The sequence below is a fragment of the Ambystoma mexicanum genome, chromosome 8 (genome assembly GCF_040938575.1).
Source record: "Ambystoma mexicanum isolate Mex_15411 chromosome 8, UKY_AmexF1_1, whole genome shotgun sequence".
NCBI lineage: Eukaryota > Metazoa > Chordata > Amphibia > Caudata > Ambystomatidae > Ambystoma > Ambystoma mexicanum.
The window spans coordinates 651081186-651097833 of record NC_090929.1 but is presented as its reverse complement, the minus strand read 5'-3'; the positions used below and the strand labels follow the sequence as shown (position 1 = coordinate 651097833).

The window sequence follows — 16648 nt, the reverse complement described above, 5'->3', positions numbered from 1 at the left end:
AGGATGTGCTGTTCCTCCTTTATGGTGGTTCTTTGACACAGGCGATGGTTCGAGGGTTTCTGTAGTAACTATACAATAACCACCCGCACGGTTGAAAGCACCCACTTGTCCAAGGTGATTCCCTCCCATGCGTGGGTGAAGTGTGTTATACGCCCTACTGTAGTGGTATGGAAGGGGGCCTGAAGCAGGTGGTCATTGCTTCGGCAGTGTTGCTCCACCTCTAGAAGAGGAGGATCTCTCTCGGCCGCAAGATCTTCGCTGGCCCCTCTGCAAGCCTTGAGATGATCATCCTTGATTGGAACCCCAGGATGAACCCTGACTTTGGTTGTATCCGGCACCCCTCTGTGAATTTTGGCCCCTGAAACAATGAAAATAATTTCTACCCCTTTGGCCCGAGGGCTTGTTGGTGAGTTGACCCAGAGACTTTAGCGTGTCATACTCTTCCTTTGCACTTTTTAATGCATCCACTACTGCTTTGCCGAAAAGCACAATAGGCTCTACCGGCATATTGAGGAGGGTTGCCTGTGTCTCCAATTTGAATCTTGACTTGCGCAGCCGTGCATGCCAGCAGTATGTTAAGCAGGATTGGTCTAAATGTACACCTGGCCATGCAACACTGCAGACTGCAGCATCCCTTGTATGGCAAGAACAGTTTTGGATAAGCTCTGCCGGTATCCAGTAACCAAGTCAAGAGTATTTAAGCTCCAGGTCCAGCGCCAGTCTTCAGGACCTTGGAACTGTTGAGGGACAGAATATACCACTCTGGAGTTATTTGCCACTTCTGTACAGATTAAATGTTAACTTTTGCAAGATAGACTCATGGCCTTAAATCCCTAGAGGGGTGCATTTTCGCTGGTGTGAGCGTGATCAGGGGTAGCCCAATTTATTTAAGGGGTACAAGTATGGCCTACCTTTCAATAGTCACTGGAGTAGGGGGTAGTTCAGGTGTAGGCTGCTTCCTGCGTTTCATAGCTGCAGTCATATTACCCTCCCCTTGGGATACACTCACTCTCTCTCTATGGGATGCACTCTCTTTCACCCTATGGGAATGGTGGCATTCTCCCTTTGAGAAGTGTTTCAGGGACATGTTTTTGTACCAGTTGAGACATTTTCGTAGTCTGTGGGTGTTTTGCTGGTTTCAACATTATTGAGGATTATTGAATTTCAGCTGATGGGAGAGCTGGAGTCACGTCTTTCGACGCTCTGCCTTCGGTGGCAATATTAGAAACAGTGAGTCGGATTTCTCTCTCGACTTGGGGGCCTGTCGTGAGGTGAACGTGATCTTGAAAGCCCAGAGGACAGGGAGCTAGTGGACCTTCCCCTTGACGCTGCGTGCAGCCATGCAGACGGTATTGTCGTCTACCTCTGGCCTTTGCTTGTGTGCTTTGTGTTGGATGATTTGTGTGCGCTGATGCTTATATCTGCTTAGATTCACATGCTGTGCATAGGCCAACATCTAGTGGAAGCTGCATAGTATTAGAGTTGTTGTTTTCGAAACTCGAAAAGGGACGTCGACAGGGCGTGCCAGTAATACTATTCCTAATGTGACATCCACTGTACACATGATCCCTCACGCGTCGAGGTCCCTCAGATTATTTTTCTGACATGAGGTAGCATGAGGTGTAGTGCGAGTTAAGTTGTATCCAAGCAGATACGTATTAGACAAGCTCATAAGCATCCATGTGCCTTCTCTCAGAGGGGAGGAAGGGTGGGTCGCATGTGAATCCAAGCAGATACAAGCATCAGAAATACGATTACGGTGAGTAATGTATCCTTTCTGAGACTTGTGGAATCTGCTTAGATCACATGCTGTGCATAGATAAGCGAGCAGTGGAAGATGGAGGTGGGATTGTGAGAAGGTTCTTGAGCAAATAAATGTCTTTGAACCGCTTGTCCCACTTGTGTATCTGTCTTGGAATGAGTGTCAATGCAGTAGTGCTGAGTGAAAGTATGTATTGAGCTCCATGTAGCTGCTTTGCAATAGTGTCTAAGGGGACATTTGCAATGAAAGCCAGAGTGGCTCCAGTACCTCTTATGGAGTGGGCCCTTGGCGTGAAAGGCAGTGTTTTATCTGATAAGGAATAGCACAGTTGGATACATCTGACTATCCACCTAGAGATGGCATTCTTAGAGATGCAGTCACCTTCTCTGCCTGGCGCTATGAGGACAAACAGTTGATCTGTCTTTCTTAGCAGTCTGGTCTTGTCTACATAGTAGAGGACCACTCTCCTCACATCTAGTGTGTGGAGTTTTACCCCAGCAGAGCTCTTGGGTTCCTGGAAGAAAGCTGGTAGCTCAATAGACTAGTTTACATGAAATTTGGAGATTAACTTAGGTGAGAACCTATGGTGAGTGCGTAAATCCAGTTTGTCCTTATGTATAGTAAAGAAAGGATCCTGCACTGACAAAGCTTGGATTTCACTAACCCTTCTTATGGAAGTGATGGCTACTAAGAAGGCAGTTTTATAAGTCAGGTGTTTGAGACTAGACTTGTGCATGGGCTCGAATGGGGGTCCCATGAGCTTAGCGAGTACCACATTAAGGTCCCAACCTGGCGGTGGGTTAGAGATTGGAGTCTCTTTACTCCTTCCATAAATGCTTTGATGACCGGTACCTTCCACCATGAGACCTTATTAAGGGAAGTAGTGTAGGCTGACAAGGCCGCCAGGTGGACTTTTAGGGAGTTGAACACTAATCCTGCATCTAGCAAGTGGAGCATATAGGTTAGGATGTTAGATGGAGTACAATCTATGGGATTGATTTGCTTAGTCTGGCACCAGATTATGAATCGTCTCCATTTATCATAGTAACAGTGCCTAGTATTTGGTTTTCTTGATTCTTTCAAGATATCCATGCATCTCTGTGGTAGATTGAGATGTCCGCCCTCTGACTTCAGGAGCCATGCTACCAAGTTCATGGAGTGTGGTTGTGGGTGCATGGTTAGCCGCTCGTGCTGGGTGAGTAGGTTGTACTGGCACCGGAGCTTGATGGGATCGCTTAGGAGCAACTAGGATAAGCGTTGTTGGTTCCTTGTGTAACTTGTTCACCACCTTCCTCACTAGAGGAGTTGGGGGCTTCCTGACCAGGGCGTTCACCTTGGAGCCTGGCTGGGGGGAACCTGGATGTGAAGTCTGGGCATTGACGTTTTTCGCTTGTGGCAAATAAGTCTATAGTTGGGAAACCCCATTGAGAGAAGTGGTGTTCTACGACTTCATGTTGAGGCCACTCGTGTTCCTCTGGTAGGGGATCTCTGCTCAGTGAGTCTGCTAAAGCTTCGAGTTCCCCTGGAACATGTTGTGATGACAGAAACATTTTCCGTCTGAGTGCCCATTTCCAGAATTTCTGTGCAAGTCTGGATAGATTTGGAGAACGTGTAGCCCCTGTTTGTTGATATAAAACATTGCTGTGGTGCTGTCTGTTAGGATCTGCACTGACAGGTTTGTTAAATGGGGTTTGAATGCTTGAGGGGCTTTGAATACTGCCAGAAGTTCCAGCACATTGATGTGGTTCTGAGCTGCAGTGTCAGACCACAGCCCCTGAGCTGTGTGGTGAAGGTAGTGAGCCCCCCACCCTGCCAGTGAGGTGTCCGTTGTGACCACTGCCTGTATCTTTGGGTCGTAGAAGGGTTTCCCTCGCGTTAGGTTTTCTCTCGTCCACCAGCGAAGATTTTTACAAGTGTTAGCGAAACGACCACTAGATCGTCCCACTGACCGCTTGCCCGAGACCATTGTTTCGCCAACCACTCCTGTATGGGACGCAGGCATGCGCGAGCAACCATGTATATGCAAGATTCCATCATGCCTATTAAACGCATTGCTTTGCGCACCCTTATCTGGCAGCCGGCCTGATAATGTGATATTTGCAGTAACACATTCTTTACTCTTTCCTCTGAAGGAAAGAACAATCCTTCCTCTGTGTTTAGGATAGCTCCTAGGAACTGTTAGGAAGTGCTTGGCACTAGGCTTGATTTTTTTCTCGTTGATTGAGAAGCCCAATTGAAAGAGGTTGATTGTTGTTTGGATGTTTTGTCTGCAAATCAGAGGTGATTCCCCCGTTATGAGCCAGTCGTCCAGGTAAGGGTACACTGGGATTGCTCCCCTGCGCAGGTCTGCTGCCAGTACATTTGTGAATACCCTTGGAGCCGAGGCTATTCCAAAGGGCAGTACCTTGAATTGGTAGTGCTTGTTCGCTATCTTGAACTGCAATGCGCTGGGAACATTGAAATATGAAAATAAGCATCTTTGATATCCAGTGTTGCCATGTAATCTTTTTTTTAGCAGCGGGATTACCTCTTGTAGCGTAGTTATGGAGAACTTTTGTGGCTTGACATACTTGTTTGCAGGGCGCAAATCTAATACATGGCGCATTGTTAGATTTGGCACAAGGAAGTAAGTTGAATAAATACCCCTGTTTACCTGGTTGGTTGGGACCACTACTATGGCGTCCTTTAATAGAAGCGGTGTTATTTCTTCTAGAAGGATCCGCTGATGTTCCTCAGAGTGGACTTTCTGTTGTGGGGGGTGGTCGTTTGGGCGTTGGAGTAGTTCTTTGCAGTAGCCCCCTGCTACCGTGGACAGCACCCATCTGTCTGAGGCGATACCCTCCCATGCGTGGGTGAAGTTGGAAATGCGTCCTACTGGAGATGCATGGGAAGGTACCTGGAGTGGAATGTCACTTGCTCTGAGGTGGGGTGCCACCTCGAGCTGGGCCTCTGCCCCAACCACCACGACTTCTGCGTTGTCCTCATGGATAGCCTTGGAAGGCTTGTCCTCGATTGTTGCCATAGGAACCTTGGCCTTGATTGTAGCCGGATCCTCTGTGAATTTTGGCCCCGAAAACGGCAAAAATTACCTCTACCCCTTTAACCAGTAGGCTTGTTTGTGAGCTGACCTAAAGATTTTAGAGTGTCATACTCATCCATTGCTGTCTCGAGTGAGTCTTCTACAGCCTTGCCGAAGAGCACATTAGGTTCCACTGGCATATTTATCAGAGTGGCTTGTGTTTCTGTCTTAAAGCCTTACTGGCGAAGCCATGCATGCCTCTTTATAATAGTCCCCTCTGCAATGACTCTCCCGGCTTTGTAAGCTGCATCGAAATTTGACTTGAGTAGACAAGTAGATAGGGCCCTTCCGTCTGCTGCCACCTGAGCTAGTTGTGATATAAGTGGCTCTGGGGTGGACGAAATTAACCCAGAAACCTCCTCCCACATATGGCAGTTATAACTTGCCAAAAGTGTAGCGTTGTTAGCTATTCTCGTCTGGTAGGCCGCAGAAGTGGCAACCTTTCTGCCCATTGCATATATCTTCTTGCTTTCCTTATCCGGTTGTGCCTCAGAGGAAGCAAGGGGTGTAACTGCTCTTTTTCTTGTCGTGGTGAGCACCAATGAGTCTGGTTTCAATTGGCCTCTTATGTACAAGGGTTCCGATGGTGCAGGCCTAAATAGTTTTTCCACATGCGGGTTAACGGCCCGTGTGAGATTGGTTGCTTCTAAGGAAGGTTGTATTCTGGGTTGTACCGATTTTAGCAGTGGGATAGACTGACCAGCTGTCTTTTTGTCCCCCAATATTTGTTCAGCGAAGTCTCTATGCTCCTGTACCTCATGTGTGTCAATTCGGAAGTGTTGCGCCGCTTTAGCTAAGACTTCATTGAGGAGGGGGATGATTGTCGACAGGGGAAATCTACCACCGGCGGGTCCTGATTAATAGGAGACTCTATGGAGTACATGTTCGCCTCCTGGTCAGCGGCTGGGTCTTCATCATCCCCATAATAAAATTGATCTGTATCCTCCTCATTAAGTTGAGGGTCAGATATTTCCACAAAAGAGAGATCCTCTTGGTCTTCTGGATCTATTTCAGGGTCATATAGACCTATAACTTTGCTTTGTACGGGGACACTAGAGCGAGACCTCTTAGAAGGGGGTTGAGAGGGTAAGGTAGAGGCTTGAGAGCCGGAATGGGCAGAGGTGGGAGGGGTGGAGTGAAAACTTTGAAAGTAATTCAGGTTCTTTTCATAAAAATTCACCATAAAGGTCATTCTTCGCATAACCCTATCGAGATCTTGCGAAGACCATTCCTTCGAACTTTGGATTACAATAGGTTGAGTGGAAATACCCATATCCTCATCAGTGGGAGGTATAATCTTTGGCTTAGAGTCTTTGGGTTTCTCATTGGGCTTGGACAATATTCCCTTTTGTGATGACTTGTCCATAGTAGGACTCTTGTCCCTTTGAGGGGTCTTAGAGGACTTTTTATGATGTTTTCCCCCACCCTGGGGACCAGGAGTGTCGAACAGACTTCTTGGGGCCTGCCGTTTTATCAGACGAAGAATGCCGAACTTCAGGTGTGGGAGCCGTAGCTTCGTCCGCGGACGATCGGCCTTCGGAAGGAGTTTTTCGTGCAACACTCTTGCTGTCTTTCGACAGTTGGACCCTGTCGTGTGGCGATCTTGAACGAGATTGCCCAGAGGACCGGGACTCGGTGGACCTTTCATGGGGTGTCGAACGTTGTCGAGTATTCGACTCATCTGCCGCATGTCGACTGGGGCGTATGTGCTTTATGGTGCGTGCTTTTGTAGCGCTGCTGCCGCTGGGTGTAGTCCCCACAACATGGCCGCCGGACTGTCCTACAGGGTCGGGGGTCTGCGCTTGAGTAGCCGAAGCTGCTCCGATGCCCTCGCCGTCCGAAAGTGTGGCGTCACTGCCATCGCTAAAGACTTCCTCTACCTCCAGGGCCTCAAGTTGCCTGGTGTAGTGGCCCAGCGTTTTGTGGAGCGGTCCTTTAACGTCTTAGGCTTGAAGAGCCTGCACGCTCGACAAGACATTTCAACGTGGTCTCTCAGGAGACACAAATTGTAAACTAAGTATTTGTCGACCCAGGGGAATTTACGATTACACTTAGGGCAAAATTTAAATGGTGTATTTTCCATAATTATGGGTTACGGAAAAGGCAGCTGGGCAAACAAAGTGTAGGAAGGGGAGCATATACATTCTAAAATGACCTCCCCCCCTCTCTCCCTACTGTCTGGGCTGAGGCCCAGGGCGGCCTTCCAAGGCCGTACGGTCCGTCCCGATGCTCTCCGACGGGCAGTTTTCTTTTTCTTTCACCGGCATGGTGTTTCGCCAGTCGATTAAAGGATAGAAAGAAAAACTATTGTAATTGTATAAAGTCAATGGCTTATCGCCGAAAGGAACTTTGCTATACACGTCCGTCTAGCATGGCAGAAAAAAACAATCTGAGGGACCTCGACGCATGAGGGATCATGGGTACAGTGGACGTCACACTAGAGGATGGTATTAGTGGCACGCCCTGTCAACGTCCCTTTTCGAGTTTCGAAAACAACAACTCTAATACTCTGCAGCTTCCAGTAGATGTCGGCCTATGCACAGCATGTGATCTAAGCAGATTCCACAAGCCTCAGATAGAGATAGAGATACACACACACACACACACACCCCCACCCACCTCCGGAGCAGACGATCAAGGACAGAGCAAGACGGATTGACGGCCGAGTGGAGGTCCACTACGCCCCCTGTCGACGTTTGTAAGGCAATCCATTTAAATGTAGTTTAGTTTAATAGGGTGTTTTCCTAAGAAATCTACAAATAATGCCACTTTGTCCATAGTGCATCAAACCTTTCCCTCGTCTCTGACCGTGTAAACTGGGGTGTCTTTAAATGGAAAGACTGTCGTCTGGATTAGGGCAGTACGATTTCCCATGTAATGGCCAAGATAATGGGCAGATAAACCCTAGTATATTTTGACCCCTGAGAAACAGTCTCTGGCTGTTTCAGCAGATGTTTGTGTCTGTGTGCGTGTCTGTTTCAGCGCAGGCACCTGTTTGGGTGTTTGTTTTAGTGTGGACATCAGACTAGACTTCTGCATCTATTTTGGTGCAGTATGGAACAAGTTACTTACCTGTAACTAGGCAGCTTTTCATCGAGTTTCTTCTTGGAGTATTCCAGAAGCTTATTCAAGACCCACACCGCGTGTCATGGCGGATGAGAAGAAGGACTTGAGGGGCGCTGAATAATTCGAAAACGGGTCCCCGTTAATCGGAAGCTTAATCGGTGGAGCTTGAGGCTCGATTGACTGAAAAAATTGAGTAAAACTCTTAGAAGAAGAAAAAAAAGAAAAAAGAAAAAAAAACACAAAACGCAGTAAAAGCTCAAGAGCTATAGCACGAGGACTCCCAACACTTGAACGTGCGGTAAAAATCTGAAGATGGCTTCCAAAAGAGGGGCTTAGGTAGAGGGCAGTCATTGGCTGGGGGCAGTATGACCCAGAGACCAGTGATTGGTTGTTAGGAGAAAGACAGTTAAGAAGTGAAACCGATTTTTTCTTTACTGAAGATTCCCAGCCTGACGACGGGGAATATTCATGAGCATGTGAATCCATGCCAGACCCCATGCTGGAGAAGAGTAGTGGTCGGCATTTGTTTATTTTGAGACATGTGTCAAAGATGGAGCAACAGGTGCAGGTCTTGAGCGCTGAATCGCCTTCCAAAATGGTAGGCTTGGGTACCATGGAACCGCTTGTCAGTGGTTTAGCCGAACTGTGGTTGAGGTGTGTGTCCCCTATGTTTGTGTTTATGCGCGACTGAGTTCCTATCGCGAGGGGGGATCTCCACAACAGAACTTGACGCATGCCCTTCGGAGCTGGGGACAAGCACGCGGGAGTCTACCGGCTCCAGCATGTCTTCGGCGTCACTACTGGCGCTGATGCTGTCCTGTCCTACATCAGACTCCTCCACCCCGGCGGGGTAGTCTGAAGAAGCCTCCGCTTGCATAGTTTAAGGCTTGCCGATCCTTAACAGTCTTGGGACAAAAAAGCTTGCAAGCTTCAAACCAAGTTTCCTGGTGGGAGACAATGGTTGCACACGTTGTGTGTATCCTTCCAAGGAAACTCATGGTTACAGGATGGACAGAACTTAAATGAGTTTTCTCCATTGTAAATGTCCTAAAGACAGCCAGGCGGGGAGAAAAAAGGGAAGGGTGAATGGAGACATTCTCTAAAAGTGAATGCAGTATGCGATTCCCCCCCCCACTCTCCCTACTGTGCAGGCGGAAGCCTGATGAAGGTTTGAAGAAAGGCCATACAGAAGTCAGTCAGTACGGACGGCTATTGCTTCGTCAAGCACAGCTGAATATGTCAAGCGTTGATGGAGCGTAGAGCAGCGGGCATACAAAATATTCAATAAAGTATAAATATTAAACAATATTTTAACTTAGCTGATATAGCTAGGAACTCTGCATAATGCGACCAACACAGTTTGCAAAAAAAATACAACTAATCTGAGGACCTCCACACTTGAGGCATCATGGGTACAGCGCACGTCACAGTAGGGATAGTATAACAGACATGCCCTGCGGAGGTTACTTTTCGATACCAATAGATGTCGACCTACTCAATCTAAGTAGATCCACAAGCCACAGCATATTTGTGTGTGTTTTTATACACACCATGTATCCATGACTTAATTGCATGCATTTTCTTAATAAATAGTATATTTTTATATATCTGTGTGGATCTCTAATACTTCTATATATTATTAACTGCACATCTACACCTAACCCCTCATCCAAGTCTTACTGCTCACCCTACACAAGAGAGCTTTTCATTATACCTAGTGAGAAACACTTCCTGGTCCACTAGTTTAGCCTCTCGGATCCCCACACCAGGGGTATTTCCGAACATCCCTCCCAAGAGTGGCCATAAGAGTTACTGGGGTGGCACAAAGATCCCCGAATCTTGTCCCCAGCAAGACACCTTGATGGGACTAAGTGGGGAAAAACAGACAAGGCATCACCAAATCACACAAAAATCAACCTTAAAATTCCCTCTGAAAGCTTTCCAATTATCTTTCAGAAACAGTTCGAGTCCCTCTCAATGTTCCCTTTGCAGCCCTTAGGCGCGCGCACACAACCCAGCAACACTTCATAGAGCCCCAAATCCACCACACATCCTTGACAGCCCTTCAAGTGCCACTCACAGACCTCTCACGGTGTTCCTCATTGGCTGCACATGCTCGCCTCTACTCCCTTGCAGTCTTTCCACATCCTTTATGACATACCTTGCCAGAGGCTGTGACCATGACCATCATCTTCTGCAGGTTAAACTCATCTCTTGCCAAAGTATCAATATTGATCTCATTCTTTATCTGACTACGAGGTTTCCTGGCATCATAGAACATCTTCCACAGGTGAGCAGTCCAAGACTGAAGCAGGATTAGCTGCGAGGAAAGGCGTTTCAGAAACATGCCAAGAAGACCATCTGCATGGAACAAGGAAGCACATAGGACATCTGTTGGCCATTAGGGTCTAAAATTGAGCACAACAGGATAAGAGGTTCAAATACTGACAATGAGGCAAAGAAAACTCAGCTAGGCATGAGGGAATGGCCAAGGAGATGGCAACGCACAATAGTTATGAAAGCCAGGCACCAGAAAAAGAGCAGGGTACACCCATCAGACGATCAGGAAAGTGGGCTTGGCAAAGAGGCGAGGGAGACTCCTCAGTTATAGGGAAGTCAGTAATTGCAGTGTGGTTGAAGATGGAAAACTGGGTAAGTGCTTTGGAAAAATAGTAATACAGAGGGGCTGGAGTGTTATACAGTCAAAGGTTGAAGGTTCCCAATAAGAGCTGATAGTCAAACTGAGTACCAAAACATGGAATTAGTTAAATGCACAGAAGGACTCATGACCAATCATTTAAACAATGAGACACAGGATGGCACTTGGTAAAATTGTCCCAAAAAAAACAAATGCACTTGGATCTTATTAAAGTAAATATAAAAGCACAAAACATTAAGAATTACCTTGTATAGCTGGTCCACGGCAGCAAAAAAGACAATCACAATATTTTGGTAATAGAAAGATTACAGCATACCTCCAAGCAAGCATTACAATAAGTTGTCCGTTAGGGGCAAAGAACAGGCTGCAACTACCCATCATTAATCTCAAGTGAACAAATACCAAAGAAGAAAAATCGACAGAAGCAATCAATGACTGTTAGGGGAGTTTTTCTAAAGTCCCACCTGGAGGTAAGACTTTAGTAAGCTATCCCAGTGTTTTCTAGATCCCCCAACTCTTGGTATAAGTCTGTACTGCTCAGGAACCGTGGTAGAGTGGCAGAGCAGTTAGGCGTATCATAAGAGGAAGATGTGTGCTCTAGGTTAAGTACATTGAACCTAGCTAGTAATGCAGATCAAAGAAACACTTGCACATACATTTAGATTAAAATGTAGATATTTACACAAGATTCACAACCAAAACACATAACATACTTTTACATATTTTCAAAAGGCCACTGCTTATTTGGTAGTTGTTGAACGGTTCCAATTGTTACAGAATTTGACAGGTCTACCGTATTATTGGTAATAACGCGCACCCACAAAGTAATACGATAATTGACATAAGTTAGCAAAACCATACAAGATAGTGATTTTTAGGAAGGAAAATAGTTGGTTCGTGAAATACTAGCAGAGCTTTGGGTTCTAGAGGCAGTTTTATTGCACAGCAAGGCTTTAAAAGGGAGAATTCTAAAACATGTGCCAATTCCCTCCACCTTAGAGACCCCCAGCAACTTTGCTGGATTTTGAGGACTTGATTTTTTTAACCTGGAGAGTATGTGACCCTTTTTCCACAAACTCATGTATTTTGATATTCATTTTACCTCCTTGTTTCTTTTGGTTATGGAGTCTGACAAACTCCCTAGGCATCATCTTTTACATTGTGTCACACAGCACCTTCAGTGCAGTGGCACAGGGAAGTCTTTCAGATTTCCCCCAGGTTAAATACCTTCGCTGGGATAAACTACTGTTTCCGAGCGCAGTAAAGTGAAATTGACTAAACTTACCATTGAAACTTTCTAGACCCAGCACACACCATCTTACAATAGAGTCCTGGAGGGGTTACTTAGTATATCCCCCTGTGTCTAGATCCTCATGTAAAAAAATGTATGCATTAACCTTTCCTCACTGAATGGCTGGTGGCAGTGGTTTCGTTCGAACTACCATGGTTTGCAGTTAACGCGGGCTTCATTTGCGGCTCCTGTAAAGCAACCCCTCGAGCCATCTTTTTCAAAATGGCACAGAGCCATCTTTGACTAAATGGCCCCCGGTCGTCTTTTTTCGCAATGTCTTTGCGGAAAGGTCCTTCTAGAGATTTTTTTCTGCTCTCCAAAACAGGTTTGGTCTCTTTGTTCATATTGCCTTTGGTGGTATTCAGGAGTGAAGCCCGCCTCTGGCTCCAGAGTGTCTGGGGTAGGCAGGAAGTGAGGGAGGTGCCCGAAACTCCCTGTGCTTAGTTTCCTAAGACCCCCAAATGCACTCTGAGGTGATTGACTGGCAAGGACAGCCACCCTGCTGGGTGAGTGACAGCTAGGATGGAATTAATGGGAGAGAACTGAATAAAAGTTGAGTCTTTTGGCTTGGAAGGCAGAGTCGACCACTGGACGAAGGAACCGAAGAAGAACTTTAAGAGGACGCCTGCTACAACTCCTGGACCATTGGTTTGCCCGGTGAAGCCCTGCTGCAGTGCCGAAACGCCAAATTTGCATCGACAGAGAAGCTCCTGCAAGGACGACTTCTCCCTTTAAGTTTGTGGGACCAATCAATTCCAAAGTAAGCCACCTCGACATCCATCTCGGAGCTGGTTGAATATCCACAGAGTTGCAGCTGGAAACCGTATAGCCAGGGAGAAGAACACCAGATTGTGTGCATTGTTTTTAAAGCTGGCCTAGAGCTTTTGGAAGATCCTCCAGACTCCCAAGAAGCAGGACTGACCGAACCTGAGCCCCCTCAACAGAGTGCGTGACCCCAGAAGCAAGGGATGCCCACTTCAACAGCCAGGAACTGCATTGTTGCTATTTGCGGTAGCCGCAACGAGCTGAATTGCAAAACAGCCACTGAAAGTGAAGTTTGCCGGTTGCAAGCTTTGACCGTCCCAGTGCATTGCAGGAGTCCTCCAACGTCCTCCCTCTTGTCCCCACTACTGAAGCCCAGGAACAGAGAGATCTGCAGAGCTGCACAGGAACAGAAGTCATCAGCTGCATCTTTTCTTCATTGCTAAGGTACTGTAACACAAGTCTAAGAGAACTTACCTCTTTACTGTAGAAGTGCTTGTAACTTCCACAACTCAGTCTAATCCGCTTGTGGCCCTACATTTGATTCTTCTTTTCTTCAAAGACTAAGAAATTGTGCAAATACTTTTCCATTTACTTACCAGAAGTGCTGCATCCTATACAAAGACTTTTGCCCATTGACTTTGGCTTAGCCTATTGAATTGTATGACTCTTCTAAGAGGATCAAAAAGTGTTTTGCCCTGCTTAAGAATATTTGTGATTTCTTGTATTCTAATAACCTTTGCCTTTTACCAACTTTTAAGAGTGTTCTGAATGCCAACAGTAAGATGTTAATGTCCCCAGCACCCTTGTGACTGAAGTCACAAGTGGGTGCAGGTTGTGTCTGTGGGCCATCCCCAAAGGGTCTTGTCTGATTCAGAAACAGAGTGTACAGTATTGAAGTGTATTTGTGTGTTACTATTATATTTTTCCCTTCTAAAGAAGGCCTTATAATGGACTGATAAATTAATAATTGTTTATGCAAGAAACCTTGAGTGTAAGGTTATGTGAATACCTGTAACTCTGAATCTTTGTGCAACTCAATAACAGCTCACATTTCCCCTCTTGAGATAAGCCTGGCTGCTCAACACGCCACCAAAACTGTGTAGTACAAGCTTATACCAAAGGTTGGGTTGCCTATACCTGTAATCAATTGTTTGTAGTGTACCCACAGGGTACTGCATACACACTTTGCCTAACAAACGCAACCCTAGCTAAAAGGCAGTTCGGAGAGGCTTTAAGTCTTGAACAGCAGCAGAATTCAAAAGTTCCTGTGGATACTCTCTAGGACAAAAGATGCAAGAAGACTTCACCAATGTTGGAAATCCTGTTAAAGTACTTGCTAAAGGAACACAAGCAGCAGCTCTACGTGCATCTCTATGTGCACTCCAACGTTCTAGAGAGACATTCTGTAATAAGGTAAGCAATCACTTTTTCCCCCCACAGTACCTTTGGTTAGAAGAAAACGTTTGGGGCTGTATGCTCCTCGATGTTGCAGCTCTGGACCAACCTCGGGATTCCTTGGTCTGACGACGAAAGGCAGGACAATGGACGGGATCTCAGCAGAAGTCTCGGAGGAGGACCTCTGGCACAGCTTTCATCAACTTCTCTGGTCACTCTGGTTTTGGTGCCTTTTCTGCAGCACCAACAAAGGACACAGTTCGCCCAGTCAATCTTCTTCGGTTCCTGAAGTCCTACACTCTATTGAGGGGACTTGCACGAGTTGGATTGCATCTCTGGAGTGCCCTCGAGGGCTCAGCAAAGACTTGGACAAATTCGACTTTTCCACGACTATGCACATAAAATGGGTTGCCAGTCTCCTGGTATTGGGGTTCTGCAGCTCTGTAAAGTCCCAGGACCTTGGGAGATGGCTCAAATTAAAGTTGGTCTTGTTATTCCCACCAGTCACAGGGAAGGAGGCGTCCTCTTCGGAGTTCCTCTGTCACATAGAAAACCGGGTCAGGACAGCAGTGATCACTTCACAGTTTTGCAAAGGGTCTGCAAGCGTTTCTGGTCGTCTTGTTCAGTTTCCAGTGGTCGACTTGTTTTTCCCTCCAGGAACCTCACCATATTACATGCTGTGCATACAGTCTGACATCTAGTGGAAATCGCAGAGTATTGTATCTTTCTTTCGAAGATCGAAGGGGACGTCGACATGGGTGTGACTAATACTTTCCGTGACGTGTAGTGTACCCAAAAGCCCTCACGCATCGAAGTCTCTCTGGTTGTGGCTTTTCCGTCATGAGGGAGCCTTATTGTCCGTGTGAGCGAGTACAGAAGAGAGAAGGTGTAAGAGGTCTATGTTCTTTCTACTCCATGAGGGGAGGAAGGGTGGGCGCATGCAAATCTAAGCAGATACAATCATCAGAAATGCTTTTACGGTGAGTAATGCATGTCTTCTGATGCTTGTGAATCTGCTTAGAATCACATGCTGTGCATAGACTAGCGAGCAGTACCCAGAGATGGTGGTGGGATGTGTGAAGGTACAGTAGCAAAGAGATGTCTTAGCACCGCTTGTCCCACCTGAGAATCGGACCTAGATTGTGTATATAGGCAGTAGTGTTATGTAAAGAACTGCTTTGCAAATGGAATGAAGAGGAACATTTGCAGTGAATGCTATGTTAGCCCCTGTGCATCGAGTAGTGTGTTCTAGGAGTGAAGGGTAAATCTCCCTTGGCAAGAGAGGAACACAGTGTGATGCAGTTTACGATCCACTTGGAGATAGCTTATTTGTAGACAGTGTCCCCTTCTCTACCAGCTGCCACTGAAATGAAGAACTGGTTTGTTTTCCTTAGTGCCTTTGTTTTTTCCAGACAGTAGATAACAGCTCTCCTTACATCCAGTGTGTGGAGGCTTCTTTCCGCCACATTAGGAGGGTTCTGGAAAAGGGTAGATAGTTCTATGGACTCGTTTACATGGAACTTCGAGATAAATGTAGGTGCAATGCGAAGGTGTGTGCGCAAAACCACCTTATCTTTGTGAATCGTGACAAATGGGCTCTGAACTTAAAGGGCCTGCAGTTCACTGATTTATTTATATTCATAAAGTGCTCACACAGCCCAGGGGCATCGAGGCGCTGTCTTAGTTGCAACACAGAGGCGGGCGATCGGTTACATTAGCCTGCATACATGTATTATTCACAATATTTAGGTAGGTGTCTCGATGACAGTCGCCGTTGATAAGTTAGATAAGCTTGACTGGTTATCTCATTACAGTGTGCAGGCTTGGTGACATAAGCAGCAGGGTTACATTTGAGCTGCGGTCATACAGAATCAACTTTTAGGCAAACAGTCTGGTTTTGACGGCCTTGCGGCAGGCGAGATGTAAAGGCTCACTTCTGATGAAATGGAGCAGTGAGTTCCAGTGTCTAGAGGCAATGAATAGGAAGCAAGCGCCACCGCCTCTTCAACGTTTAATTCTTGGGACCGGAAGTAGATTGGCATATAGGGTTCTTATTGGTCTTGCAGCCGGAGGCAGGACAACTGTGGGAAAGGTAGGGAGGTGCGGTGTGGTGAATGCATCTATGCGCGATGGCAAGAGTCTAACAGGAGGCGTTGGCGGCCAGGCAGCCAGTGTGCTTGTTGTCTGGCTGCAGAGATATGTTCCCTTTTACAGATACCCAGTGCAGAGCAGAGGGCGTTATTATGAATGGTTTGTAATTTGTCCAAGTTTATTGCTGAGGTTCCTGTATAGAGTACATTACAGTAGTCTAGCCTTAAGCCTATGATGGCTTGCGCTATTGATAGAGAGTTGGTGGTGGATAGGATAGGTCTGGTGGCATTGATGTTTGGAGTAGTAGGCTGCAGATGTGGCTATTGCGCTTACTTGTCTGGACATAGTTAGGTTTGTGTCCAAGTAAACTCTGAGAGTTTTGACTGACTGGGAGACCGGGATGGTGATGTTGTCAATGGTGAAAGGTTGGTATTTAGTGTCCAGGATGATGTGCAAGTCAGTGGGGGCTAGCAGTAGTAGTTCTGTCTTGTCCCCGTTCAGGCAGAGCCAGTTTTCCGCCATCCATGCGTGGATGGTGGC

General features: G+C 46.5%; 1 protein-coding gene across 1 annotated transcript in view; it reads right to left on the bottom strand.

The window, feature by feature from the left end:
* The window catches only part of EMC1 (ER membrane protein complex subunit 1), a 755368-nt gene that overhangs the window by 481190 nt on the left and 257530 nt on the right, over window positions 1-16648 (bottom strand). The window contains exon 14 of the mRNA XM_069610395.1: window positions 10069-10268. Within this exon, the coding sequence (XP_069466496.1) occupies window positions 10069-10268 (200 nt within the window). The remainder of the gene's footprint in view (window positions 1-10068; window positions 10269-16648) is intronic.